Here is a 27661-nt window from a genome sequence, read left to right on the forward strand (position 1 = left end):
CACAGTGCCAAGAGAGGCATTGTCTATAAGTAGGCTGACTTAAAGTCATTAAAATAATAATAAAAACAAAAATTTAATAGTGGTATCCAAAACATTCAATTTAATTGAAATATTATATTAAAAACATTTTAAAATGTCAATGACCATGTATAATAATGCTTTCAGCTCTCAGTCTTTTCCTTGGAGGTGCATCTTCCTCAGCGTCTAAGCACAAATTCAAAACTTCAAAATACACACACAAACCAAACGTGCATTAATGAGTTACATCTTTATAAACTGTTAACAGTGACGGCTAGCTAACACTTTATAATAACTTTCACTTATAAGTTACTTATAAGTTATTATTTTTGAAATGTTTTGAAGACATTTACCTCAGTAGACATGTTGATTCATTGAGACTCTTAATCTTGAGGAGAAATATGCCGCGAAGCTCTAACGCGGAGTGAAGAAGAGGTGGAGTTAAGAGATTTGTGCTCAAGCAATTTTCAAGACTTAATATTGGTTAATAACTTGCAAGAATAACAGACCCACATGGGGACTGACCAATAGCATCAATATGTGAAAAAATATGAAATTGACTAAATTTGGACATAGGTTTCCGCACGACAGCGACGAATTACATGGTTTGACTTGCAAACAAGTACCATTAGTGCTGCTCTCATGTAATAAGTTAAATAAATAAATGATTACTGGAAAATAATAAATTTGATTCTTCAAAGAGCTTGGTAAAGTGTGTTTGCATCTCTGTGCAGCTTGACGGAGCAGCTTGACGGAGCTTATGCTCAGGTTGTGAAGGGCTGAGGGCAGAGGGTGGGGAAAGGGGCAGGGCATGGCAGGTAAAAATGTGTACCTGTCAGCAGGTTGTCTGACATCTTGTGGATGATTTGAATCAGTAAATCACTGAGCACACATCAAGTTCTCCTGGCATTCAAGACCAAAATTAAACTAAAGAACAAAGTGCAATCAGAATCAGAATCAGCTTTATTGCCAGGCATGTTTTCACATGCGAGGAATTTGTTTTAGTGCCAGAAGCTCCACAGTCTAACAGAATGACATATACAGTGTAATTGTATGTACACATTTACAGATGTGAAATGTGCAGTTTAAATATACATATGAAATATACATATACAAATATAGACAATTGTATGTACAAATTTGCAAGTGTGAGAAATTTGCAATTGAGGTATACAATATAAACAATTTGTATGTACACATGTGCAATTGTGAAATAGTAAACATTTAGACAATATGTATGCATGTATGTACAGATGTGCGAGTATGAAATGTGCAATTGAGGTAACATCCTGTGGCAGGTTGAACTTCTTCAGCTGACGAAGGAAGTACAACCTCTGCTGAGCCTTTTTCACAACGGAGTCAATGTGAATGTCCCACTTCATTTCCTGGGAGATTGTGGTTCCCAAAAATCTGAATGACTCCACTGCTGTGACAATGCTGTCCATGATGGTTAGTGGGGGAAGAGCAGGGGGGTTTCTCCTGAAGTCCACTATCATCTCCACTGTCTTGAGCGTGTTCATCTCCAGGTTGTTAAGGCTGCACCAGACAGCCAGCTGCTCAACCTCCAGTCTGTAAGCAGACTCGTCACTGTCCTGGATGAGGCCGATCAGTGTGGTGTCGTCTGCAAACTTCAGGAGCTTGACAGAGGGGTCATTAGAGGTGCAGTCATTTGTGTCGCACTAGCTGCTGCCTGTCTGTCAGAAAGCTGGTGATCCACTGACAGACAGAGGAGGGCACGGAGAGCTGGGTTAATTGGGGCTGTATCAGGGATGGGATGATGGTGTTGAAAGCAGAGCTGAAGTCCACAAACAGGATCCTCACATAAGTCCCTGGTCTGTCCAGATGCTGCAGAACATAATGCAGTCCCATACCTGTTTGCTCTGTAGGCAAACAGCAGGGGGTCCAGTAAGGGTCCAGTAATGTCAAAGCAAAGACATTCCATTGACCAATAGGAAACATCTTCATTCGTTAGGTTTCTCTATTAGTCACGCACCTGTGAATATATGTGTGGTGGCCTGAGAAACCCCTTCATCTGACTTTTGAGTTTATTTCCTGTTGCATGTACAGTGGCTTGAGAAGGTAAAGAAACATCTGACTTACATAGATATACCAAATATACCAAACTGACAGAAGATAAACACTGGTTAATATGACCATCAGGCTATTATGTATTATAGGCTATAACAAAAGGCTACAGTTATTATGTATATATTTAATGGTATTTTCTAGAGAAAATTATGGAACATTGTTCATGGAAAAACTTATCATTATTATTACTTAATTTCATTTGTTGCATTAGATTTTCCTAGTATTTTACATTCTGTGTTTGTTTATTGCAACATTCATTATTAGTATTCTGTTTTCTATAATTTTATTTGAATTTCTCAGGAATCCACACCCCAGAAGAAGAGGAACAAAAACTTAGTGATCCTCACTTGGACAACAATTTTGTCACACATGTCTCAACAGAAGGCAGAAACATGTCTGTATCAAAGTACCTGGATCAGGACTACGAGGTCCTCCGGAGTCAGTGTCTGAGGGAAAAGAAACTATTCTGCGATCCTCATTTCCCAGCTGTGCCTGAGTCTCTGGGCTTTAATAAATTAGGACCCAACTCACACAAGACTAGGGGGGTGGAATGGAAAAGGCCTGGGGTAAGTGCTGTTGAATTCATCCTCAACACCCTTTTTAGTGCTTTTTTTTATATAAAGACTTTGGTTTTTGGAAAAACCTCAAAGTGAATTTGGATGCTGAAAAAATATATTGAATACAGATAACTGCGGTATGTGGTGGGGTGTGAACTTTACAACAGTACATAAATACTTGTATAATCCTAAATGTGAAGTTTGTAATTTTTATTGCAGGATTTATGTCAGAAACCTCAGTTCATCATCGCAGGAGCCACACGTGCCGATGTCTGTCAAGGACAACTGGGTAAAAAAAATTACTAAAAAAAAAACCTCATTATTTAGGTCTATATTATTGTATTGTGTAATATAAAACACACCCACATACAGGTGTGCGCATCTTTTAAAGGTGGTTTAACTTCTTTTTTTGTGTGTGTTTGTAAACCACCAGTTTGAAACTCACTGAACAAATTCATCAAGTCTTTTACCAGGAAACAGAAGTCAGAAGAGGCCATGCAACAAATATATATTTTTTCTTTCTTAATTTCTTGCAATCTTCAGAAAACAATTTTTAATTTGAAATGTAATACAATTACAGTACATGGTTTGTCTTGCAAACAAATACCTTTAGTGCTGCTCTCATGTAATAAGTTAAGTAAATAAATGATGTGGAAAGCTGTTACTGGTAAAATAATAAATTTGATTCTAATGAGTAAATAGCCAATGACCTTTGACCCTTCTAGGTGACTGCTGGCTGATGGCGGCTATTGCTGATCTCACTCTGGACAAAAAAATTCTCGCTCGTGTGATTTATCCTGAACAGAACTTTAAGGATAAGGATAAGTATGCTGGCATCTTTCACTTTCAGGTAAATCATAAAGCTCACCTTTAAAATTCATATTTCAGTTGAAATTTGTTCATCTGTCCTAAAGAGTACTAAAAATCGAAATAGTAAAAACAAAAAGTTGAAAAATATCTAAGAATAAAATTTTAGTACAATGAAACAATAATAATTGCTATACAGATGGGAAAAAGAAGAAAGTGTATTGAAATATATAATATATTAAAATGTATATATTAATGCAGGACAGAGGAAGTTCACGTAGAAAGGTAGAATTTCTGAACAACTCAAGGGTTCAAGGACTTTTTACTCATGATTCTATGAACTTCTGTATGAGATGTGGTACAAAAGTGGTTAAGATGTTACTATGATTGGAAGGTTGGGAGTTTAAATTTGCTAGGATTGCTGGGGTTGTACCCTGACCTCTTCCCTATGGCCACTTAACCCACTCTGTGTTTTGGTTCTCAGACATTACGGATTGATTTCACATGCCTTGTGTTTATTTACCTTCCCAGCTCTGGCAGTACGGCCAGTGGGTAGACGTCGTTGTTGACGACAAGATTCCTACTATTAAAGGAAAGCTGCTTTTTGTGAAGTCTAAAGAACAAACTGAATTCTGGAGTGCACTCCTGGAGAAGGCTTATGCTAAGTAAGTGTGTGTATTACTATGTCAGTAAATATTACATTATAAATTATGGTTTGGATGATTTTTTTTAATCCAATGTAGGCTCTCAGTTAGTAATGCACAGAGAAGTCTTTGAAAGCTCTCATATATCTAATTTAAAGGGTGAATGGTTGCTATGAGAATCTCATTGGAGGTTTTGCCAGTGAAGCCAATGAGGATTTCACAGGAGGAATTTTAGAGTGGTACAGTCTGAACAAAGCCCCGCTGAACCTGTTTAACATCATGGAGAAAGCTCTGTGTCGAGGTTCTCTGCTCAGCACGTACATTTCTGTATGTTACATAGCAGCTTTATTACCTGAAACAATTATTATTTGAATTAAACTTATATTATAGGAGTTCAGACTGAAAAAAACTTTACCTGATCGAACATTTGGATTTGTTGTTTTTATTTGTTTATTCACAGGCCAGCAATGATGAAAAAGAACATAAGACCGCAGAGCAGCTGGTGAAAAGACATGCCTACTCCATCACTGCTGCACAGAAGGTCAGACACTGAGAAAACACACACTTCCATCCATTTTCTGGAGCTTTTATCCTACACATGTTCATGGGGAATCTGGAGTCTATCCCAGGGGTCCTAGGGCACAAGGAGGGGGGACAGCCTGGAGACACACACACACACACACACACACACACACACACACACACACACACACACACACACACACACACACACACACACACACACACACACACACACACACACACCACAGATAATTTAAAGATGCCAGTCAGCCTGTAACACATGTTTTTGGACTGGTGAAGTACAGGGAGAAAATGCAAAATCCACAACGTTGAAGGTGCGATACAAATGTGCTAAGCCACTCTGCCCCTAAACAATTCCATTTCTATTTCTAGCATTTGGCAGATGCTCTTATCCAAAGTGACATACAGTACAAAAGTGCTTTGTTAATGTCTCTATTAATGAATACATTAACACTGGGTTCCTAGGTTAGATATTTAGGACACAATCAACCTAAAACTTTTCAGGGATTTTTTTTTAAATATACACATAAAACAAACAGTATTCATGTTATAGTTACAGGCTATAATCTATAGCACATGGCCCAAATCTCAGACCCACCCAGGCCACATTACTCCTACTGTAAACTACACTCTCTTTACTATTTATTAGGAACATCTGTACAAAGCATACTTACTGGTTCCTTCTTGCTGCTGTAGGTGAAAGTGATTAAGACTGATAAAGTCGTGGAATTGCTCCGTCTCAGAAATCCCTGGGGCCACCTGGAGTGGAACGGTGCCTGGAGTGATGGGTAAGCTGTTGACTGATCATTGCAAAATGATATAGTTTTAAAAATACTTTGTGGGTAAGTAGTTATACAATCAAACATTGCTTGTGTTTTAATTCCATAAACTGCCAAAAGTTCCATCTTGTCTTTATATTCAGCTCCAAAGAGTGGGATCAAGTCTCACCAGAGGATAAGGCCAAACTTCATTACTCAACTGATGATGGAGAGTTTTGGTAAGGATCAGGCACCATTACTTCTTATTTTACTTTTTCTCTCTCTCTTTTTTTTTTTTTTTTTTTTTTACAATAGTTGGTCCATTTACCTTGTAAATCTCTTTCACAAAGACAAAAGTCACCTTAAAATTACAGTATCAACTGCATTTCACTAACAGTCCATTCTTTATGGAACACATTTATACCTGATTATTCATGTAATCAATTAGATTAATTAAATACTAGTTAAATAATTAAAATCTCTCTCTCTCTCTCTCTCTCTCTCTCTCTCTCTCTCTCTCTCTCTCTCTCTCGCCCTCTCTCTCTCTCTTCCCCTTCCCCTTCCCCTTCCCCTTCCCCTTCCCCAGGATGACATATGCAGATTACATTCTGCGTTATTCAAGGCTAGAGATTTGCAACTTGACTCCAGACACTCCAAGTGATGATCTGATATGTTGGAACACTTGCCAGTTCGAGGGCTCCTGGAAAATAGGCAGTACAGCTGGTGGCTGCCTGAATTTCCCAGGTGACTACAAATAAAATAAAATACATAAAATTGCTGGCCTCTGAGAACAACATCTAACTATTCTCACAGTCAAACTGATTACTAAACACACACCTGGACTCACAGACAGCACATCACACACAGTGTAAATACCCCATTTTGTACCCAATGCCCTGTGTACACTGTACACTCTGTCATTTTGTTACCATGTATTTTGAAACTGTGATCTTTGTGTACCCTCAATTGTGTCCTAAACAGCATTCTGATGCTAATATCTATCAGTAGCTTCACAATGAGACCATTAAGGATGAGCAAAGCATTACAGTGCTCGGTCTCACTGATGGCATCATAAGAATATATTAGCTTTATGCTGTATTCCACCGTTTATTTCATTTATCTTTTGTGTAATTTGTACTTTGATTACACAAATCTGCTTAGCCTATTAACTACAGCTTCTCCTGCAAAATCCTTAGAGCTTTTTATAAAAGATGCAGGGTTCTTAAGTGTAACACATTAATCGTGACAGTCACTCATTTCGGTCTTTTGTCATGCTCTCCTGCCACATATTATATTTCTCACACAGAAAAACTTACTATTTACCATATATTTAATAAGCCGCAGCGCCCAAAATGTATCTGTCCGCACCGCTCTCTCTATGGAACCGGGCAGGAATCAAGCGCATCTCCCCTGAAGTTCTTAGTCGACCACTTATCAGCCAATCAAAAAAGAGGCTACACAATAGCCAATCAGAAAATAGCTCTATTGTATCTAGATAGGATTTAACACAACAACCAATGAAAAAAAAAGCATATCCTGGAATTGTTTGGCATCATCCTCGTTCACCCACAGAGAAAACCACTAGAGCTGTGAGCATAACTTCGAGCACAGAGTAAGTCATGATCTCCTGTTGTAATGTTACAACAAATTCACAACTTGTTTCACACAAACAATGACATTGTGACTGCTGTTAGAGATGTTTCCCAGATAATCAGCATCAGTTTTTCATGAGTGTCTGTAACTTAGACAACTTAGCCACTCAGCCGCCTGTTCACTGACAACACCTGCTTAGAACATGTAGTCTAGGCCAGTGGTTGTCAAACTTGGGGCCCTGAGATGGTGCCAGGGGGACCCGGCTTTATGACATTTTATAAAATAATGAATTTATCATAAATTAAATCTCAGAAAAATAAGGCTATTAACCATCAGCACTACATTGTATAATATAATATGTTTTGTTTCATTCAAATGTTAAGTTTTGGAATGTTTTATGTAGGGATGTCCCAATCCGATATTTTGTATCGGTATCGATGCCGATCGGTGGTGCGTGATACTCGTGGTCATGGGTATCGCACTTTTCAGAGCGCCGCCAGTGGAATAAATTCCGTTTGAGGAATGCCCTAATAAATTAAACTCCATTCCACTTTTTACCTACAGCATTGACCACGCTGCTGCTTCTTGAAATCCATGGGCGTCGGAATCATTATATGTGTTTGGGACAGGACACGCCCACTTTTTATTTGCTTCCGACGCCCATGCCCGTGGTGGTTGATTAATGTCAATTAACTAAGTATTGCTTGAACGTATAAGAAAAATACACTTATTAAATTGCATTAATGAAATGAATATAATAAATTTCATAGGAAATATGTTGCACAACCGCCTGCGACAGACAGGCAAGTTTAGCAGGCGCCCTTTCCATTTACTGTACCTTAGAGCGTTAAACATGTCGCTCATTTGGGTGCAAGGTTTACTGTTTAATACATTTTGCATTATGTTTCAAGAGTTCTAATTTAAGATGCACTTTAAAATATTGCATTTCCTTCAGAAAATAATTTAATAATTGCAGTATATATGGTTTAGATTGTTATACTACTAACTGTTAAGTACTGTTTGCTACTGCATTAATACTTTTTAAGGTTTCTTGTGTTTTCATTTTTTATCCAGTAATGGGCATTTTTGTATTTCTTTGCCAGAAACAAATAAAACTTAATAACTAAGCGAGTTGTATACATTCTTTAGTTTTAAAGGTAGAAAAGAACAGATATCGGTATCGGCCGATACCGGCAAACGCTGGTATCAGGATCGGAAGAGAAAATGTGGTGTATCGGTACATCCCTAGTTTTATGTCATAAATTTTCTTTTTGGGGGGCTAGACATATTTAAAATATGTCACTCTTACCTGTCTTCAAAACTTGAGAACGCTGTAGATGTCTTTTCTATGATAAATCAGAGAGGCTTGGTTCAGTGATACCAGGCCCCACTTTGTATAGTAGCCCTCACATTGTGTGACGAACACAAAAAGGCTCACAATACAGACTGCAAGTTTAAACATGCAGGTTATGTAAGCTTGTATATCGTGTTTGAATATATATGTGTGTATAAATGTATGTATGTGTTTGTGGTTTCTGCAGCTACATTCTGCAAAAACCCACAGTATCGGGTGAAACTGGACATCGACAGTCAGGGTGATAACAAATGTTCAGCACTTGTGGCACTGATGCAGAAAGGTGCGCGCCAAGCCAAACATAAAGGAGTCAAAAACTATGCCATTGGCTTCTACATCTACAAGGTAACATCATAATCTTATCAGTAACAGTGAAAGGATGGTGCACCATTTGCTAGTATGTGAAGAGGTCTTGTGAGAATGTTTAAGGAAAGTTGATCAGTGCAACTGGAAATTTGTTTGATGTGAAATCATTTGTTTGAATTTGAAGTCACTGTTATAATGGCATTGTCTTTGGTGTGTGTGTTTTCCTTGCAGGTTCCAGATAAGGTGTGTATTGCATGTAGCAGTGGTGTAATCCATTCTGAAGTAGCTGGTATACTGTGACCAGGACCAGTAGATCCTGAAGCCAGCCTCTGTTCCCCTCTACCTTCACACCACATTTGTGACACATGAGTACAATATGAGGCTAAAACTTTGTAGATACTTGAGGATCAAACCCATATGTGCTTTTTGAACACCATATCCCATAACCATGGTCATAATAATATAGAGTTGATCTCCATCTTCTTGTCACTGGTGTGAGGGGAAAGGTTAAGGACATTCAGTAAGGGTAAAGGTGTTTGACATACCATGACTTCATGGGGCTCACTTTGTACATACTGGGTTTTGGGGCTCTACAGCTCCAGGGAAGGGAAGTCATAATGGGAAGTCACAAAGTGAGCTCCATGAAGAATGCATGCAAATACAATCGATTACATCTTTGTGGCTACATTTTGAGGTAGAAGCCCCTCAATCAGGCGTGGTAATCTGTTCCATTAAGGAGAGCAGATCCACTCCTCAACCAGACTGTATTTCTTTGCCCTGCTTCAATTGCATTGCTTCGGCTGTAACCTACTGTGTGTTGATGTTTTATCATTATACAAACAAATGTGCAACCAATTAATTCAGGTTGTTTCATGCACAATAGTTTGTGTACAAACAACAGTTTTTACTACAAGATCATTTAGGACTTTATACAATGCCAACAAACAAAAAATGTATTGTTATAAATTATCTGGACAATCATTTAACAGTGAGTACATCCTGGATATTTAAACACGTCACTCTGTGTGTTGCAGTATAAAGGAAAGCAGGGCGTCTGCCTTGGACCTGAAGATCTGCGTAGACCGGTGGCTCAAAGCGAATTCGTGCACATGCGGGAGGTGTGTCAACGCTTCAACCTTCCACTTGATGAATACGTCATCATTCCAGCCACCAAGGAGTCGAACAAAGAAGCTAATTTCCTGTTGCGGGTGTTTTCTGAGAAGTAGGCTGCCTGATATATAATCACTAAATTTATCATTTAACCAATAAACACGTGCAGATTAACCAGTAAATGCACACAAATTAATCAAATATATATACAAATAGTCAACAAATTGATCAAAATTAACCAATAAATAAACGCAAATCAACTAATAAATATATGCAAATTAATATCTATATATTTCATTTCTTTTATTACACTTTTATATTTTTTTTTCAGTTCATTTGAAAGCATATTTCTCATGAATTGCATTAATTGACATACTTTTACAAGGTTTTATATCAAGCCAAGTCAAGAAGCTTTTATTGTCATTAAAACCATATATAGCTGACGCAGCGAAATGAGACAGCGTTCCTCCAGGATCATGGTGCTACATACAGTAGAACAACACAGAGCTAAGGACTGATAGTAAGTTGTCCACATAAAGTGCAACTTGTGCAAACAGTGCAAAAAACTAATAAGATTAGACGCGAGATAAGATTAGATTACAAGAACCAATAAGGTTAGACACGAGATAAGATTAGATTACAAGAACCAATAAGATTAGACACGAGATCAGATCAGATTACAAGAACCAATAAGATTAGACACTAAGACACTGTGTGCTTTCCTTTAAGTTTTGGTGTTTCTGTATGTCACTGAATTTTAGGTGAACTGATTTTTCTCCCATTTTCTGGTTTCTGAATGTTGCTTTATGGTGTTTGGATTGTTTTTAGTTTAAATAAATAAAAAACCTAAAACTTGAGTAGACTTTCTTTTTTATCCCCCTGACTCTATTTGTTCCTATTTTCTTCTTGAGCTCAAGATTTACACAAGATTGTTTGTTGTAGATCCACTTTACATGTGTTTAGGATATGCACTGAACCTGGACGCTAGATGGCGCAAGAGACATGCTTTTGTTTAGAAATGTTGTGTCTTTAACCTACTATTTCAATAGCATCCATTTAACTTCATATCACTCTCATCTCTAAAGTATTGTAAATAACAAGCAGATAAAATATGACCCTCTTACTGTATACCAAACCAAAACACAGACAGAAAGGATGATGGTTACATAGATGGTGTTTGGTTTCTAAATTAGGATATATATGTATGGTGTTTGTTATATACCCTTGATTTACTCTGGTGTTTCAGAAATGGCTTATATATGTTGAGCAGGAACTCAGTCCTCTTGGTTTGCATGACAGATTTAAACCACGCCCGAAGGAGGAGAACCCAAAACTTCCTTAAACTCACTTCTGCAATCACACTGTATCCAAAGCGCATTTAAAGTCGGATCCAGAAGTTAAGCAGGTTCAGATATGTCTGGAGTGGCGTTAACTTTGGCTAAGAAGCGAGCCCGGGCTGCGGGTTTCGGCACCAACGCGAACGCCAACAAATACCTGAACCAGGATTACGAGGCGATCAGAAGTCAGTGCAAAAGTCAAGGGCAGCTTTTCTGTGATCCTTGTTTTCCAGCTGCGCCAGAGACCCTGGGCTTTAAAGAACTTGGACCAAATTCCTCCAAGGTCAGAGGAGTGCAGTGGAAAAGACCTGGGGTAAGTGGTGCAGAATATCTAGAAAGCAGATTGAAAACAAATCATTTTGTCTGATGCTGGGGAAAGAAAAAACAATGTCTTCTTGATTAGTTGGGAAATTTTTTCCATGCAGGTTTACAGGGGTGGTTTAAAGTAACTGGTTACACTAGTGTTACAATACTTTTAGTACATTTTTTTATTTTTTCTACTTTTCTGAGTATAATTAAATTGTGGTACTTTTACTTTTACTTGAGTCATTTAAGAAGGATGTATTCAACTTTGCTACATTTATTTTTCCCCAAAAGTACAAAGTACAAAAAAAAATCATCAATGTATGTTTCAAAACTATAACGTGCAGTAAGATTAATGAGCCAATAAATGCGCTGGTGATGATGATGATCATCATCCCTGGCCTCATCTTTCTCGGATATTCAGCTATCAAAGCTGAAAGGGGCAAAGCATCATGATGAGCTGCAAGCTCTGTCTTCCAAAGAATGTGGAAATATCCGCATTTCACAACTTCTCATCTACCTTACGCAAACACATTGAGGTAAGTGCAAGTCACAAGCAATTTGGCAAGATTACGTTAGTTAATTCTATCGAATGTAAATTATATGCGTAAATCAGTAGCTCGTAACACTTTGTCATTTGGTTATAAATGTTTTTTTTCTCAGTGATTAACTTATTCCCTGCATTAAAGTGCGACACGACAAAATCCAACATAACCTTGTGCATGATATTTAACTGAATAAAAATGTGTGATGTTCGCAGTGTTTACTCCCATACGAAAATGATTAATAATAGTAATCAATACACCAAAAAAACCATGGTTAATATTCATAAGGGCTGTACAGTGCAAAATGGAATAAACAGTCTATATGTATGGTTAAACAAGTATATGTTTTACTAATTAAACACATTACTGTAAACTAAAGTACTAATTTTGTGTTGAGCAGCCAAACAAGTGCCTCAGTCCACAGCTGGTGATCAACTTTATTTGTGAAGGCCTTCAGCCATTCTCAGTTGTTGAACAGCCTGCCTTCAAGACTATGATTAACACTCTTCAGCCTAGTCTGACTGTGAAGTAAAGACCAACTGTGCGTTTGAGAATTCAAGAAGCAGCTATGCATGTCAAAAAAGCCATAACAGCTAGGCTTAGCAAAGTGGAGTTTGTCTCAACAACAGCAGACTGTTGGAGCGTGAGCCAGAGGAGCTACATCGGGGTCACTGGATTGAAGAGGAGACACTAGAGCGGAAATCTGTCGCTTTAGCTTGCAAACATCTCAGAGGCCGCCATACGTTTGATATTCTTGAATCTTCCCTTGATGATATCCACATCCAATATCACATCCGTGATAAGATTGTAAGAATAACTACAGACAGTGGGTCTAATTTTTTGAAGGCCTTCAGAGTGTTTGGGGTGCAGGAAGAGACAGCAGCTGACCATGAAACTGATTATGACACTGAACATGAAGAGGAAGCAGAGTATCAGGACATTTTCTCCATTTTGGAAGCTGATACAGGTTTAGAATATCACCTTCTAAATCACCAGCGATGTGCATGTCACCTGTTGAACCTGGTGGCAACATCAGATGCTTCTGTGGCTGAAACCCAGAATGCAACCTACAGGAAGCTATCACGCTCTGCTTTCTAAGTGCCATGCTTTGTGGAACAAATCTGCAAGATCTTCAACAGCTGCTGATGTAGTGGATGCTGAGTGCCACCTGCAATTTATAAGACCAAACCAAACGCGATGGTGTTCACTATACCTGGCTGTCGAAAGGGTGGTCCGTATAAAGATCAAGGTGAGGAGGCGATTCGGAATGTGTGTGCAGCATTCAAATTAAACATGTAAGTGCTCTCTGCATTTGTTTACTGAATATTTTGCCTTGGTTAATTAAAATTATTACTAAAGATTGGTTTGCATAAAAAATATCTTTTAGGTTGAACCCAGCTGAGATTGCCTTTCTGGCTGAATAAGTAGCAGTGATGAAACCTCAGCACTCACCATCCTACAGACTGAAAACAACACCCACATGGGATGTATGCTTCCGACTGTGTTCCAGCTAAGGGCAAAGCTGCAGAGAATGGAGGCCACCAGTAAATTATGTTTACCACTGCTGCAAGTATTACAAGAAGGCCTTGAAAAAAGATTTGGGGAAATGATAAAAGACCCTGAACTAATTGCAGCAGCAATTCTTTTGCCAAGATTCAAAACTTCATGGATATCTGACACCCAAATCATTGAAACAGGTACAATAAACTTACAACACTTTACCTTTCTCCTGTTCTTTGATACTGTTTATAACATTGTGCACGTTGTTCTCATTTTTTTTTTAACATTCCCTCTAATCACTCAGTTAAATATTTTCAGGTTACTGTTGTATGTTTTGTATTATGTTTTATTTCTAATACATTTTGAGTGGCAGTAATAGTTATCATCTGAACACCAATGAGATTCTCAATCTGTTTTTCAAACTTGTACATACTGTACATGAAATGTGTTTTGAAAAGACTGAGAATTTATAGATAAGCTTACAGCAGCTACAGTATAACAGTCTTGTCTGTATATTGGATATATATTAGAATTAAGACAATTCCAAAACATAGCATGCTGTAAGTTTTCATTTTAGCATTATAGGGTTAGACTATATCCGGAACTACCTGAGAACAGTGGTGTCGAAAGTATTCACATTCATTACTCAGGTAGAAGTATAGATACTAGGGTTTAAAAAGACTTCTGTACAAGTTGTAGTATCAACTCAAGCTTTTTACTCAAGTGTAAAAGTACTGGTTTCAAAACTATTTTAAAAGTTTAAAAGTAAAAGTAATACAAGGAAAAAATGCCATTAAGGACAAAAGCTTCGGCTGTGCCACAGGGGCCTATTGTGCACTACCCCACCTCCTCAAAAAACATTTCTAAAAGCCATAATGACTATAATGTTATATTAATATGATGTTGAAAAAGTTGGGATGCACTAGGCTACCTGTTTCAGCCGCATACTGTATATGCCCATTAAAAAAGAACACATTTTAACACAATGCAAATACATTAAAGAACCATATACTGTATGTGTACTACTGAGCTGTGTTTCATGGAGCAGACGATATGACTAGTTGTCTATAAGTATGGTAATGGTACAAAAAGTCAAACTTCAGAGGCATGTCATCAATCACCTTTATTGAAACAAACAAATTGGACTTAAACAACAGCAGGGTAATCAACATCATTTAAGCAAAGAATATGCGACAAAGAGTTACCAATAGGCTTTGTTCAGCTGCAAAAGCAGCTGGTTCTCAAAGTTCTTTGAGACAATGCATGCTCTTCTTGGCCTGAAGATCAGCCCTGCAACACTAAACAGTCTTTCCCAGGCTGCTGAGGCAGGGATTGCCATATTAAGCTTAAGTGATAGCTGGCACAGAGCTGGGAAGGACTTCAGTACCTCTACTGTGTCTCCTGGGCACCCCAGGTAAACATCCAACTGCTGGGTCCTTTCAAGAGAGCTGGTCTTCTTCAAGGAGGAAAAGAAGTTAATCAGAATAAAATATTCATACAGATTTAAAACAACATGAGAAAATGATGACAGAATTTTTCTTTTTGGGTGAACTATCCCTTTAAAGCTGTTTTAGGACCACAAGCAGCTGCTAGCATGACTGAAAATTAGCAGTAAAATCATTTTAAACAGCAGTTGGCTAATAGTTGGGTATTACCTCTTTACAAGGACCCATAGTGCCCTATACGTGCACTCTCGTACAGAAATGTCTCAGACAGGATCATGACTATCCTTAGTACATAACTTATCAACCAGATGTAGATTATAGCTTTGCACAATTAACTTACAAATATTGCATATAGTAACAATATAAGCTCAGATAACATTTGGTTAAAGATGAATTTCAAATCTCATACCGAGCCACCAAAATAGTTTGCAATATTGAATCATAACCTGCTGGTAGCAAGCAAACCATTGGCATGTACTTAAGTTTGCCACAGCAAACATTGCAAATTTATCATTATTAGGTCACTACAATATTGTCAATAATTGACTGATAATAACAAAAACTATAGCTTTGTACAATTAACTTACAAATATAGCAATAATTTAAGCTCAGATAACATTTGGCTAAAGTTGAATTTCAGATTTGTTAATAATTGACTGATAATAACAAAATTTCAGCTCACCACAATATGCTTTTTCAAATTAGACGGCGAGTTTTTGAAAGCCATTAGCTTGTGGTATTTGGATGCGCGTAGCTTACAGCACATGCGCAATGAGTTCTTTTTCCATCCAACCATTTAAAAAAAATCTTCCAGGTACGGCCAGGGATGTATAAGGGTTGGAGTTGGTTTGTCTTCCTGGATACCAATTTCCTCGCTGGTGCTGGTGCTTGGTTATTGAGACGGTTTAAGCCTTTGCCTCGGACATCTTCGAACTTGGCTCCGTCTGCTATATCCAGCGTTGGGTAACTGAAGTGTCACGTGATTTGTGTCATGTGCAGGTGCGATGTGTCGCATACTGTACAAACCAATAGGGTTTCGGAATGGTATATACTTCTCATCCAACCACAATCAAATTCACTCTATCCGGATGGCGCGATTTATCTTGTTGGTTTTTTTTTAATGATGACAAGTCGAAATGAAAACAAGTCGGAATGAAATAGGAGTAATGAGGCTATTTTTAAAATTTTAGGAGTAGAAAGTACAGATAATCGTGTGAAAATGTAAGGAGTAGAAAAAATATTTACTCCATTAAAGTATAGATACTCAAAATTTCTACTTAAGTAAAGTAACGAAGTATTTGTACTTCGTTACTTGACACCTCTGACTGAACTGTACTGAGCACAACACACACATCAACTGTATGGACTGCACAGACCTACACTAAATACACACACTTCCAATATATATATCCATCAATCTGTTTACATGCTGTTTTTTGCACACTTTTTGCTATTTGCACATACTGTCTATTTCAGTTGATTGATTGCTGTTTTGCACAACCCTTGACAATATCTCAGGTAACTGCTGCTATAACACTGTGTTCATTTCAGTATTTCTGCACATGTAATATTGTCTGAACGTATTTACACTGGTCGGTGCTGTTTCTGTCTATTGTCTTTTGTGTATTGTTTTGTAATTTTTTGTTTGCACTGTCTTTTTTCCCGCACTGTCTTGTCTTGCGCTGTTTGCACCAGGTTGCACAGTTGCACTTTAGGTGGTTAGGACTACTTACTAAGTCTTTAGCTCCGTCTTTGTTTTGTGTGGCACCATAATCCTGGAGAAATGTTGTCTCATTTCACTATGTACTGCAACAGCTATATATGGTTGTAATGACAATAAAAAGCTTCTTGACTTGACTTGGAAAAACTAATTATTATTAATTCTGGAGTCCACACCCAAGAGGAGGAGAAACCAAAACTAATTGATCCTCACTTTGACACCACCACTTTGGACAACATTTTGTCACACACGTCTCAACAGAAGGCAGAAACATGTCTGTATTGAAGTACCTGAATCAGGACTACGAGGTCCTCCGGAGTCAATGTCTGAGGGAAAAGAAGCTATTCTGCGATCCTCACTTCCCAGCTGCGCCTGAGTCTCTGGGCTTTAATAAATTAGGACCTAATGCAGACAAGACCAAGGGGGTGGAATGGAAAAGGCCTGGGGTAAGTACTGTTGAATTAATACACATTTAGTGCTGTTTTTCATTTTAAAAATTGTTATTATTATTATTTTATTTGTTTTAAAGTCTTTGGTTTTTGGAAAAACCTCAAAGTTAATTTGGATGATGAAAAAATACACTGAATATATATAACTGAGGTATGTAGTGGGGTGTGAACTTTACAACAGTACATAAATACTTTTTGTTTGTTAGATTGTAACTTGTATTGCAGGATTTATGTCAAAAACCTCAGTTCATCATCGCAGGAGCCACACGTGCCGATGTCTGTCAAGGAAAACTGGGTAAAAAAAATGCACATTATTTAGCTCTATATTATTGTATTGTGTAATATAAAACACACCTTATGGCATTGTTTTCCTTCCTTGTTTTCACCCACACATGGGTGTGCACATCTATTAAATGTGGTTTAGCTTCCCTTTTTTTGTGTGTGTTTGTAAACCACCTGTTTGACAGTTACTGAACGAGTTCATCAGGTCTTTTAGCAGGGAACAGAAGTCATATGAGGCCATGCAACATAATATTTTTCTTTCTTATTTTCTTGCGATTTCAAGAAAACAATTGTATTTTAAATGCCATACAATCACACGGTTTGACTTGCAAACATGTACCGTCAGTGCTGCTGACATTTAAGTAAAAATGATGTGGAAAGCTGTTACTGGAAAATACTAAATTTAATTCTAATGTTTTCTTCATGAACCCACTAATAGAATAAAGTAAAGAGAGTAAAATAGCTAGTGACCTTTGACCCTTCTAGGTGACTGTTGGTTGATGGCGGCTATTGCTGCTCTCACTCTGGACCAAGACATTCTCGCTCGTGTGATTTATCCTGAACAGAACTTTAAGGATAAGTATGCTGGCATCTTTCACTTTCAGGTAAATCATACAGCTTAACTTTCAAATTCATAATTCAGTTAAATTTAGTTCATCTGTCCTAAAGAGTCCTAAAAATATAAATAGTAAAAACAAAACAATTCAAAATATCTATCAAATTTCAGTGCAATGACAAAAATTATAATTGCTATACAGATGGAAAAAAGAAGAAATATATAATATATTAAAATGTATATATTAATGCAGGACAGTGGTAGTTCACATAGAACGATAGAATTTCTAAACGACTATTAGGGTTCAAGGTGGTTTTTCTCAAGTTTCTATGAACTTCTGTATGAGATGTGGTAGAATAGTGGTTAAGGTATTACTATGATTGGAAGGTTGGGAGTTTAAATTTGCTAGGATTGCTGGGGTTGTACCCTGACCTCTTCCCTATGGCCACTTAACTCACTTTGTTTTTGGTTCTCAGACATTACTGATTGATTTCACATGCCTTGTGTTTATTTACCTTCCCAGCTCTGGCAGTACGGCCAGTGGGTAGACGTCGTTGTTGATGACAGGCTTCCAACTATTAACGGAGAGCTGCTTTTTGTGAAGTCAAAAGAACAAACTGAATTCTGGAGTGCGCTCCTGGAGAAGGCTTATGCTAAGTAAGTGTGCGTATCAGTATGTCACTTATAATAAATTATGGTTTGGTGTCAGGTGTCTGCCCCGCCCTTATCTTTTCCTTCCCGCCTCTGCACACCTGTTCCTGATGTGTTAATTGTGTTGTGTATTTAACCATACTGCCTATGGCGGTGCGGAATCCTCGTCCTATGTTGTCTTGTAGTGTCATGTCATGTTTTGTCGAGTCCTTGTCACTGTTTTGTTCGTTTTATTTAATAAACTCTTTAATCCAATGTAGGCTCTCAGTTAGTAATGCATAGAAAAGTCTCTGATCGTGCTCATATATCTAATTTAAAGGTTGAATAGTTGCTATGAGAACCTCATTGGAGGTTTTGCCAGTGAAGCCAATGAGGATTTCACAGGAGGAATTGCAGAGTGGTACAGTCTGAACGAAGCCCCGCCGAACCTGTTTAACATCATGGAGAAAGCTCTGGGTCGAGGTTCTCTGCTCAGCACGTACATTTCTGTATGTCATATAGCAGCTTTATTACTTAAAATGAAGAATTAAACTTTTATTACAGGAGTTCAGACTGAAAAAAAAGTTACCTGATCAAGCATTTGGATTTGTTGTTTTTATTTGTTTATTCACAGGCCAGCGATGACCAAAAAGAAAAAAAGACCACAGAGGATCTGGTGAAAAGACATGCCTACTCCATCACTGCTGCACAGAAGGTCAGACATTGAGAAAATACACACTTCCTTTCATTTTCTGAAGCATTTATCCTACACAGGTTTATGGGGAACCTGGAGTCTATCTCCCAGGGGTCTTAGGGCACAAGGAAGGGGACAGCCTGGAGACACACACACCACAGATAATTTAAAGATGCCAGTCAGCCTGTAACACATGTTTTTGGACTGGTAAAGTACAGGGAGAACATGCAAAATCCACAACCTTGAAGGTGCGATACAAATGTGCTAAGCCACTCTGCCCCTAAACAATTCCGTTTCGATTTCCAGCATTTGGTAGATGCTCTTATCCAGAGCAACGTACAAAAGTGCTTTGTTAATGTCTCTATTAATGAATACATTAACACTGGATTCCTAGGTTAGAGACTTAGGACACAGTCAACCTAAAACTTTTCAGGGATTTTTTTTTAAATACACATAAAACAAACAGTATTCATGTTATAGTTACAGGCTATAATCTATAGCACATGGCCCAAATCTCAGACCCACCCAGGCCACATCACTCATGTACTCCTAATGAAACTACACTCTCTTTACTATTTATTAGGAACTTCTGCACAAAGACCACTTACTGGTTCCTTCTTGCTGCTGTAGGTGAAAGTGAGGAAGAGTGATAAAGTCGTGGAATTGCTCCGTCTCAGAAATCCCTGGGGCTGCATGGAGTGGAACGGTGCCTGGAGTGATGGGTAAGCTGTTGACTGATCATTGCAAAATGATATAGTTATAAAAATATTTTGTAAGTGGTTATACAATCAAAAATTGCATATTTTTAATCCTATGAATTGCCAAAAGTTCACAGGTAATCATTATTTAATAATATTCTACTGCACAAAATCCATTTATCTTCAGCTCCAAAGAGTGGGATGAAGTCTCACCAGAGGATAAGGCCAAGCTTAATTACTCAGCTGATGATGGAGAGTTCTGGTAAGGATCAGGCACCATTACTTCTTATTTCACATTTTTTATTTTCTTTACAACGTTGTTTACGTTGTAAATCTCTTTCACAAAGACAAAAGTCACCTTAAAATTACAGTATCAACTGCATTACACTAACAGTCCATTCTTTATGGAACACATTTATACTTGATTATTTATGTAATTATATTAATTTCAACATCTCTCCCTCCCTTCCCCTTCCCAGGATGACATATGCAGATTACATTCAGCGTTTTTCTGACCTAGATATTTGCAACTTGACTCCAGACACTCCAAGTGATGATCTGAGATGTTGGAACACTTGCCAGTTCGAGGGCACCTGGAAAATAGGCACTACGGCTGGAGGCTGCCTGGATTTCCCAGGTGACTGACAAAGTTAGACTAATAGCTTAAACCTATAGAAATTGTGGTAGTTAAATGTATCTATTTTCAACTGAAGTCAATATCTCAATCATACAGATTTCATAACAATGTTTATATTATTAATTCTGCATTCTGTTTACATTGTTGTCTCAACTATCGTCCAAATCTGGTTCTAATGACCTTTTGTCAACTTCCACTTCCCTTTGAAGCAATTTCCAACTCTTATTACTTTACTAGCTTTAGGACCTAAATTTACATAATAATAATAATAATAATAATAATAATAATAATAATAATAATAATAATAATAATAATAATAATAATAATAACAATAATAATTTAAAAAAGCTAAAATTGATGCCAATTTGACAAAATTTGTAGAAGACAAAATTCAAGATGATGGAAAATTTAAATGTAATTAAACTTTGTCATATGGTGCATTGAACTAGTTTCATGTTATGATCATAAACATGCTTCTAAATTAAACCCAGATTTGTCCAGGTGGTGGCACTAGATATTTGGCACAAATGTGGTCAGAATGTTTCTTAGACCCTCTCCAATCAGAATGCCAATTTTTTTTACCAAACAGTTCTATAGGCTAACAAAGGCATCTGAGACAGAAAAAGCAGCTGAAAAGGTAGAACACTAATAGGGCTAATCTGCACCTTCTATGGTGGCCCCTAATAATAACAATATGTATTGAACACTAGTATGGAACACTTTAGGGCCATCATCGGGTCAAATATTAATAACTGATCAAATATGTAGTAAATATCAGGAAGTATTGCTGTATAAGGCACAGGTATGGAGGTATAATCAATGTTGGGTGGTTATGGTTGAGGGCAGAGGTGGCAAAAGTACACACATCCTTTACTCAAGTAGAAGTACAAATACTCATTTTTTAAAAGACTCCAGTAAAAGTAGAAGTAGTGACTACACTCTTTTACTCAAGTTAAAGTAAAGAAGTATGGGCTCTGACATGTACTTAAGTAAAAAGTCGCCGTTACTACTACCTGTTTAGTGTCATGCTGGTAACTTATATATGTGTGTGTGTGTGTGTGTGTGTGTGTGTGTGTGTGTGTGTGTGTGTGTGTGTGTGTGTGTGTATGTATATATAATTTTGGAGTGTGCTGATGCATATTTGTGTTCATCAGCCACAAGATTGTTACGAAAGGCAGGCACTGATGTAGGTGAGGTAAGGTGAGGTAGGGTGGAGTCAGCGTTCACATTCATCCCAAAGGTGTTCAGTAGGGATGACATCAGAAAACAACCACATATAGCAGGAAAGGTCAGGTGACCCAATACTTTTGGAAATATAATGTATACCAAGTGCATCACCAAGGCCATATCCCAAACTGTAGGGAGATTCCAGCTCTGTCCTTGAAAACAACTCAAAATTATTGTGATGTTTTACAAATGACAAAATTAATGTTAATTAAATTAAGCACTTCGTGTTTTTTGGGTTGACACCAGGGGCGGTTCTAGGATTTCATCTTTAGGGGGGCTTAGCCCTCAGTGAGAATTTAAAACAAGAAGAGTTCTATATTATATATTATATGTATATATTATAAGAATAGTGACATTTTACTGCTTTCGGTTGCCATCTTTGCGTCTTTCCGCCGATTAACGTTATAGATAAACGCTTCCAGCTCTGACTGCGCGTGCACGCTGCGCGTACCTGTGTTTTCTGTTCAAATAAAGCAGACAGCTGAAGACGCACTTTTGAAAGTCTACAACACACGCGTGTAAAAGCAAAGTAAAAAAAATCGCTTTTGGATCAAACTGATAAATAATTTTCTTTCCCATCGACGACATGTCCTGCATTTTAACGTAATTTTCATTGTTTATTTATGAATTATAATTATAATTATAATTTTTATTGTTTATTTATGAAAGTAAAAATGATCCTTATAGTTTTAGGGTGGCTGAGATTACAGACAGGGGGCTGAAGCCACCCTAAAAAAGGGCTAGAACCGCCCCTGGTTGACACAATTCGCAACGCATTCGCCAGGAATCCTTTTTGACGCCGATTATTTCAAACATCTCATATATGGCCATGTGTGTTCAGGAATGTCCTCGTTGTTAGTTATTTTAACATCGGTGACTCCCTCTGAATTAACATTAGCCATTCCTTTTGTAGGCGTGCTGCTCATTGTTAGCTCCGCTATCCTTAGTCTATGTCTGATAGCCAGTAAATAATACAGTACACCAGTCACATGGGGGAAAAGCCACACGATGATAGGCTGGAAACAGCGCTCAATGAGAAGAAATAATACTAACAGTAACGAGTCCGTTTTGAAAATGTAAGAAGTAAAAAGTACAGATATTTGTGTAAAAATGTAATGAGTAAAAGTAAAAAGTTGTCCGAAAAATAAATAGTGGAGTACTGATACCAGAAAAATGTACTTAAGTACAGTAACGAAGTATGTCCGTTACTTCCCACCTCTGGTTGAGGAATATACATCTACATTTCCCAGAACTCAAATATGGCCTCTGAGAACAACAACATCCAAATATTCTCACAGTCAAACTCACCTAATTACTAAACACATACCTGGACTCAGACACCACATTACACACAGTGTAAATACTCCGTTTTGTACTCATTGCCCTGTACACACTATACACTCTGTGTCCTTTGGTTACCATGTCTTTTGAAACTGATCTTTGCGTACCCTTACCTCAACAGCATTCTGAAGCTAATATCTATCAGTAGCTTGCCAATGACACCATAAAGGTTGAGCAAAGCATTACAGTGCTTGGTCTCACTGATGGCATCATAAAAATATTGCTTCATGCTGTATTCCAGGGGCGGTTCTAGGATCATCTTTAGGGGGGTTTTAGCCCTCAGTGAGAATTTAAAACAAGAAGAGTTTTATATTATATATTATATGACTACATAGTAAGCCAAAAGTTATGGTATTATTTAAAATGGCAGAAGTGGACACAAATTTTATGCATGATGTAATGATGCCAGTCTTGAATCAAATCAGTTCATGTATGTGTGCATTCTCTATAAACAGTGTGTCCAATGAATGCAGTCATTAATAAAAATTAAAAAAAAATCACAAGACAAACAACAAATCAATAAATGTTATTTTTATTTGGTATTGAATGGATTGTTTGCATCAATATTTTGTTTGTGCTATCAACTCTGGTAATAAATAGTGAAATTTCACTGCCTTTGGTTGCCATCTTTGCAGTTTTCCGCCCATTAACTTTATAGATAAATGCCTCCAGCTCTGACTGACTGTGTTTCTCCGGTCAATTAAAGCAGACAGCTGAAGATGCACTTTTGAAAGACTACAACGCATGTGCGTAAAAGCAAAGTAAAAAATTCGCTCTTGGATCAAACTGATAAATAATTTTGGCGACATGTCCTGCATTTTAACGTAATTTTTATTGTTTATTTATGAAAGTAAAAATGATACTTATAGTTTTAGGGTGGCTGAGATCACAGACAGAGGGCTAAAGCCACCTTAAAAAAGGTCTAGAACCGCCCCTGCTGTATTCCCTCCAAAACTTCCCTCCGTTTATTTAATTTATCTTTTGTGTAATGTGTACTTTGATTACACAAATCTGATTCTCCTGCAAAATCCTAAGAGCCTTTTATAAAAGATATCTTTTCTATTATAAATCAGAGAGGCTTGGTTCAGTTATACCAGGCCTCACTTTGTATAGTAGCCCTCACATTGTGTCACAAACAGAAAAATCTCACAATACAGACCGCCAGTTTAAACCTACAGGTTATGTAAGCTTGTATTGTGTGTGTGTGTGTGTATAAATGTATGTGTTTGTTTGTGGTTTCTGCAGCTACATTCTGCAAAAACCCACAGTATCGGGTGAAACTGGACATTGACAGTCAGGGTGATAACAAATGTTCAGCACTTGTCGCACTGATGCAGAAAGGTGCGCGCCAAGCCAAACAAAAAGGAGTCGAAAACTACACCATTGGCTTCTACATCTACAAGGTAACATCATAATCTTATCAGTAACAGTGAAAGGATGGTGCACCATTTGCTAGTATGTGAAGAGTTCTTGTGAGAATTTTTAAGGAAATTGGTTTGATGTGAAATCATTTGTTTGAATTTGAAGTCACTGTTATAATGGCATTATCTTTGGTGTGTGTGTTTTTCTTGCAGGTTCCAGATAAGGTGTGTATTGCATGTAGCAGTGGTGTAATCCATTCTGAAGTAGCTGGTATACTGTGACCAGGACCAGAAGATCCTGAAGCCAGCCTCTGTTCCCCTCTACCTTCACACCACATTTGTGACACATACAGTACAGTATGAGGCTAAAACTTTGTAGATACTTGAGGATCAAACCTATATGTGCTTTTTGAACACCATATCCCATAACCATGGTCATATTAATATAGAGTTGATCTCCATCTTCTTGTCACTGGTCTGAAGGGATAGGTTAAGGGTGTTCAGTAAGGGTAAAGGTGTTTGACATACCATGACTTCATGGTGCTCACTTTGTACATACTGGGTTTTGGGGCTCTACAGCTCCAGGGAAGGGAAGTCATAATGGGAAGTCACAAAGTGAACCCAATGAAGAATGCATGCAAATACAATCAATTACATCTTTGTGGCTACAGTTTGAGGTAGAAGCCCCTCAATCAGGCGTGGTGAACAGATCCATTAAGGAGAACAGATCCACTCGTCAACCAGACTGTATTTCTTTCCACTGCTTCAATTACATTGCTTCAGCTGTAACCTACTGTGTGTTGATGTTTTATCATTATACAAACAAATGTGCAAGCAGATTAATTCAGGTTGTTTCATACACAATAGTTTGTGTACATACAGTACAACAGTTTTTACTACAAGACCATTTAGGACTTATAACAATTCATTTGTGTGTTGCAGTATAAAGGAAAGAAGGGCGTTTGCCTCGGACGTGAAGATCTGCGTAGACCGGTGGCTCAAAGCGAATTCGTGAACTGTCGGGAGGTGTGTCAACGCTTCAACCTTCCACTTGCTGAATACGTCATCATTCCAGCCACCTTTGAGTCGAACATAGAAGCCAGTTTCCTGTTGCGCGTGTTTTCTGAGAAGTAGGCTGCCTGCTATAATCACTAAACATATCATTTAACTAATAAACACGTGCAAATTAACCAGTAAATGCACGCAAATTAATCAAATATACAAATATGCGACAAATTGATGCAAATCAACTAATAAATATATGCAAATTAACCGATATATATTTCAGTTCTTTTATTACACTTTTATATTTTTTTCAGTTCATTTCAGTTCATTTGAAAGCATATTTCTCCTGAATTGCATTACTTGACATACTTTTACAAGACTTTATATCAAGCCATGTCAAGAAGCTTTTATTGTCATTACAATATATATAGCTGATGCAGTACATAGTGAAATAAGACAACGTTCCTCCAGGATCATGGTGCTACATAGAACAACACAGTGCAATAGGGCTGATAGTAAGTTGTCCTAGAAACATAACATGCAACGTGTGCAAACAGTGCAAAAAACTAATAAAGTTAGACGCGAGATAAGATTAGATTACAAGAACCAATAAGACAAGACATAAGATTAGATTACAAGAACCAATAAGATTAGACACTAAGATAATGTGTGCTTTACTTTAAGTTTTGGTGTTTCTGTATGCCATTGAATTTTAGGGTGAACTGATTTTTCTCCCATTTTCTGGTTTCTGAATGTTGCTTTATGGTGTTTGGATTGTTTTCAATAAATAAAAAACCTAAAACTTGAGTAGACTTTCTTTTTTTATCCCCCTGACTCTATTTGTTCCCGTTTTCTTCTTGAGTTCAAGATTTACACAAGATTGTTTGTTGTAGATCCACTTTACATGTATTTAGGACATGCACTGAACCTGGACGCTAGATGGCGCAAGAGACATGCTTTTCTAGGATATATATATGGTGTTGGTTATGTTATATACCCTACTCTTGTGCTTCAGAGAAGACTTATTTAGAAATGGTAAATAAATAAATTGGAAACTGTAAATAGCGATTCAGTAATACTATTAATACTATTCCAGAATAAAATAATATGTTGAGCAGGAACTCAGTCCTCTTGGTTTGCATGACAGATTTAACCCCTTTATGACTTGGCTCCCTTTTGCAGGTTTTTTGCCTACATGACCTACCCAACAAAAAGTGGTACAGCTCCCACATACTTTGACACACAGGGGTGAGCCTGGTCTCATTGGAAAGAAGAGATTCTCTAGGTTCAGAAACTAGTTTCAGATTGATTCTTACTGGCTTACTGCCTTACTGGCACAAAGTTACAGAGGCTAGAATGGAAGGTTTTCATTTCTGCCTGGGTTGTTTACTTGATAAACTGATTAATCTTATTTTTGTGGAATATGTTAGTAAACAAATAACAACTGAGGGTCATAGCCACATGTCTTGGCTTTCACCAAAATTTTTTTCAAAAATGGCTTCAATAAAAATATTTTTCTACAGACATGGTCGTCTGGTCCAGCGTTTTTGTGTACTTGTTTACTGTATAACTTTGAATTAAAAGACTGCATGCTCAGTTTGAAAGGCCTAAAACAACTCTCTGTCTACTACTCTGGTGTGAAAACAGGCCTGTAACTTGACACCCTGAGCTGTGAGAGTGACAAAAGGTCAAGGATTACGCAAGAATCGCAGATCCTGGCAGAGGAGACTCGGCATGTTGCATATCGTTGGAATCGTCTGCTTATTGGCTAAAGAGCTGTAGAGGTCCCGGCCCATTTCATTGCTATTGGAAGGAGTAATTGTCAGCCAAAGGCGGGTTCCCAAAAATGATGTCATGACATCATTGGCTTCTCAGCCTTCTATCTCTGCAATACAAGCACCGATTGGCTCAAGTGAGGGCTTGTTTTATTCGTTAGGCCCTGGGCTATAAACATGACGTAAATTTAATGTAACGGAGTACAAATACTGTACTTAAGTAGAAATTTCATGTATCTGTACTTTACTTCGCTATTTAAATTTATTTCAACTTTCACTTTTACTCCACTACATTTCCAGGATAAAAATGTACACTTTTACTCCGCTATATTTCCACTAAGCATCTTCGTTACTCGTTACTACAAAATAAAATCTGAA

At 37.6% G+C, this 27661-nt stretch overlaps 2 protein-coding genes and 2 long non-coding RNA genes across 12 annotated transcripts in view; 3 read left to right on the forward strand and 1 right to left on the reverse strand.

Moving 5' to 3' along the window:
• The window catches only part of LOC113656951 (calpain-2 catalytic subunit-like), a 32003-nt gene extending 21368 nt beyond the window's left edge, over positions 1–10635 (forward strand). Inside the window, exons 1-12 of one of the 4 annotated variants that reach the window (XM_047812465.1) lie at positions 2283–2672; positions 2883–2952; positions 3389–3513; positions 4002–4135; positions 4273–4441; positions 4575–4655; positions 5354–5445; positions 5580–5654; positions 6002–6159; positions 8550–8707; positions 8900–8911; positions 9703–10635. In XM_047812465.1, coding sequence (XP_047668421.1) covers positions 2499–2672; positions 2883–2952; positions 3389–3513; positions 4002–4135; positions 4273–4441; positions 4575–4655; positions 5354–5445; positions 5580–5654; positions 6002–6159; positions 8550–8707; positions 8900–8911; positions 9703–9894 — 1440 coding nt within the window. In that variant the 5' untranslated portion in view covers positions 2283–2498 and the 3' untranslated portion in view covers positions 9895–10635. Of the gene's footprint in view, positions 1–2268; positions 2673–2882; positions 2953–3388; positions 3514–4001; positions 4136–4272; positions 4442–4574; positions 4656–5353; positions 5446–5579; positions 5655–6001; positions 6160–8549; positions 8708–8899; positions 8912–9702 lie in introns of those variants that run through there. The other 3 variants (XM_047812473.1, XM_047812467.1, XM_047812470.1) reach the window with 3 other exon arrangements.
• A 654-nt stretch (positions 10636–11289) lies between these two features.
• LOC113657083 lies at positions 11290–16439 on the forward strand. Of its 5 annotated transcripts, none has more exons than XR_007140424.1 (4): positions 11290–11428; positions 11766–11957; positions 12364–13258; positions 13351–14016. It is a non-coding gene; the product is annotated as an uncharacterized LOC113657083 (long non-coding RNA). The 5 variants fall into 5 exon arrangements; XR_007140423.1 differs by having other exon boundaries at positions 11291–11428; positions 11713–11957; XR_007140422.1 differs by lacking the exon at positions 11290–11428 and adding an exon at positions 16427–16439 and having other exon boundaries at positions 11483–11957; positions 13351–13660.
• On the reverse strand, positions 14572–15725 carry LOC125141070. Its single transcript, XR_007140429.1, has 2 exons — positions 15591–15725; positions 14572–14919 (listed from the first exon to the last, which is right to left on the reverse strand). It is a non-coding gene; the product is annotated as an uncharacterized LOC125141070 (long non-coding RNA).
• A 237-nt stretch (positions 16440–16676) lies between the features above and the next one.
• On the forward strand, positions 16677–26315 carry LOC113657081 (calpain-2 catalytic subunit-like). 2 transcript variants are annotated; one of them, XM_047812477.1, is made up of 12 exons: positions 16677–17074; positions 17303–17372; positions 17846–17964; positions 18439–18572; positions 18886–19054; positions 19180–19260; positions 19870–19961; positions 20125–20199; positions 20417–20574; positions 24388–24545; positions 24717–24728; positions 25446–26315. In XM_047812477.1, the coding sequence occupies exons 1-12, from the start codon at positions 16901–16903 to the stop codon at positions 25635–25637; spliced, it is 1434 nt and encodes a 477-aa protein (XP_047668433.1). In that variant the 5' UTR covers positions 16677–16900; the 3' UTR covers positions 25638–26315. The 2 variants fall into 2 exon arrangements, with proteins under 2 accessions (XP_047668433.1, XP_047668441.1); XM_047812485.1 differs by having other exon boundaries at positions 16933–17074; positions 17284–17372.
• The last annotated feature ends 1346 nt before the right edge of the window (positions 26316–27661 follow it).

The sequence above is a fragment of the Tachysurus fulvidraco genome, chromosome 1 (genome assembly GCF_022655615.1).
Source record: "Tachysurus fulvidraco isolate hzauxx_2018 chromosome 1, HZAU_PFXX_2.0, whole genome shotgun sequence".
NCBI lineage: Eukaryota > Metazoa > Chordata > Actinopteri > Siluriformes > Bagridae > Tachysurus > Tachysurus fulvidraco.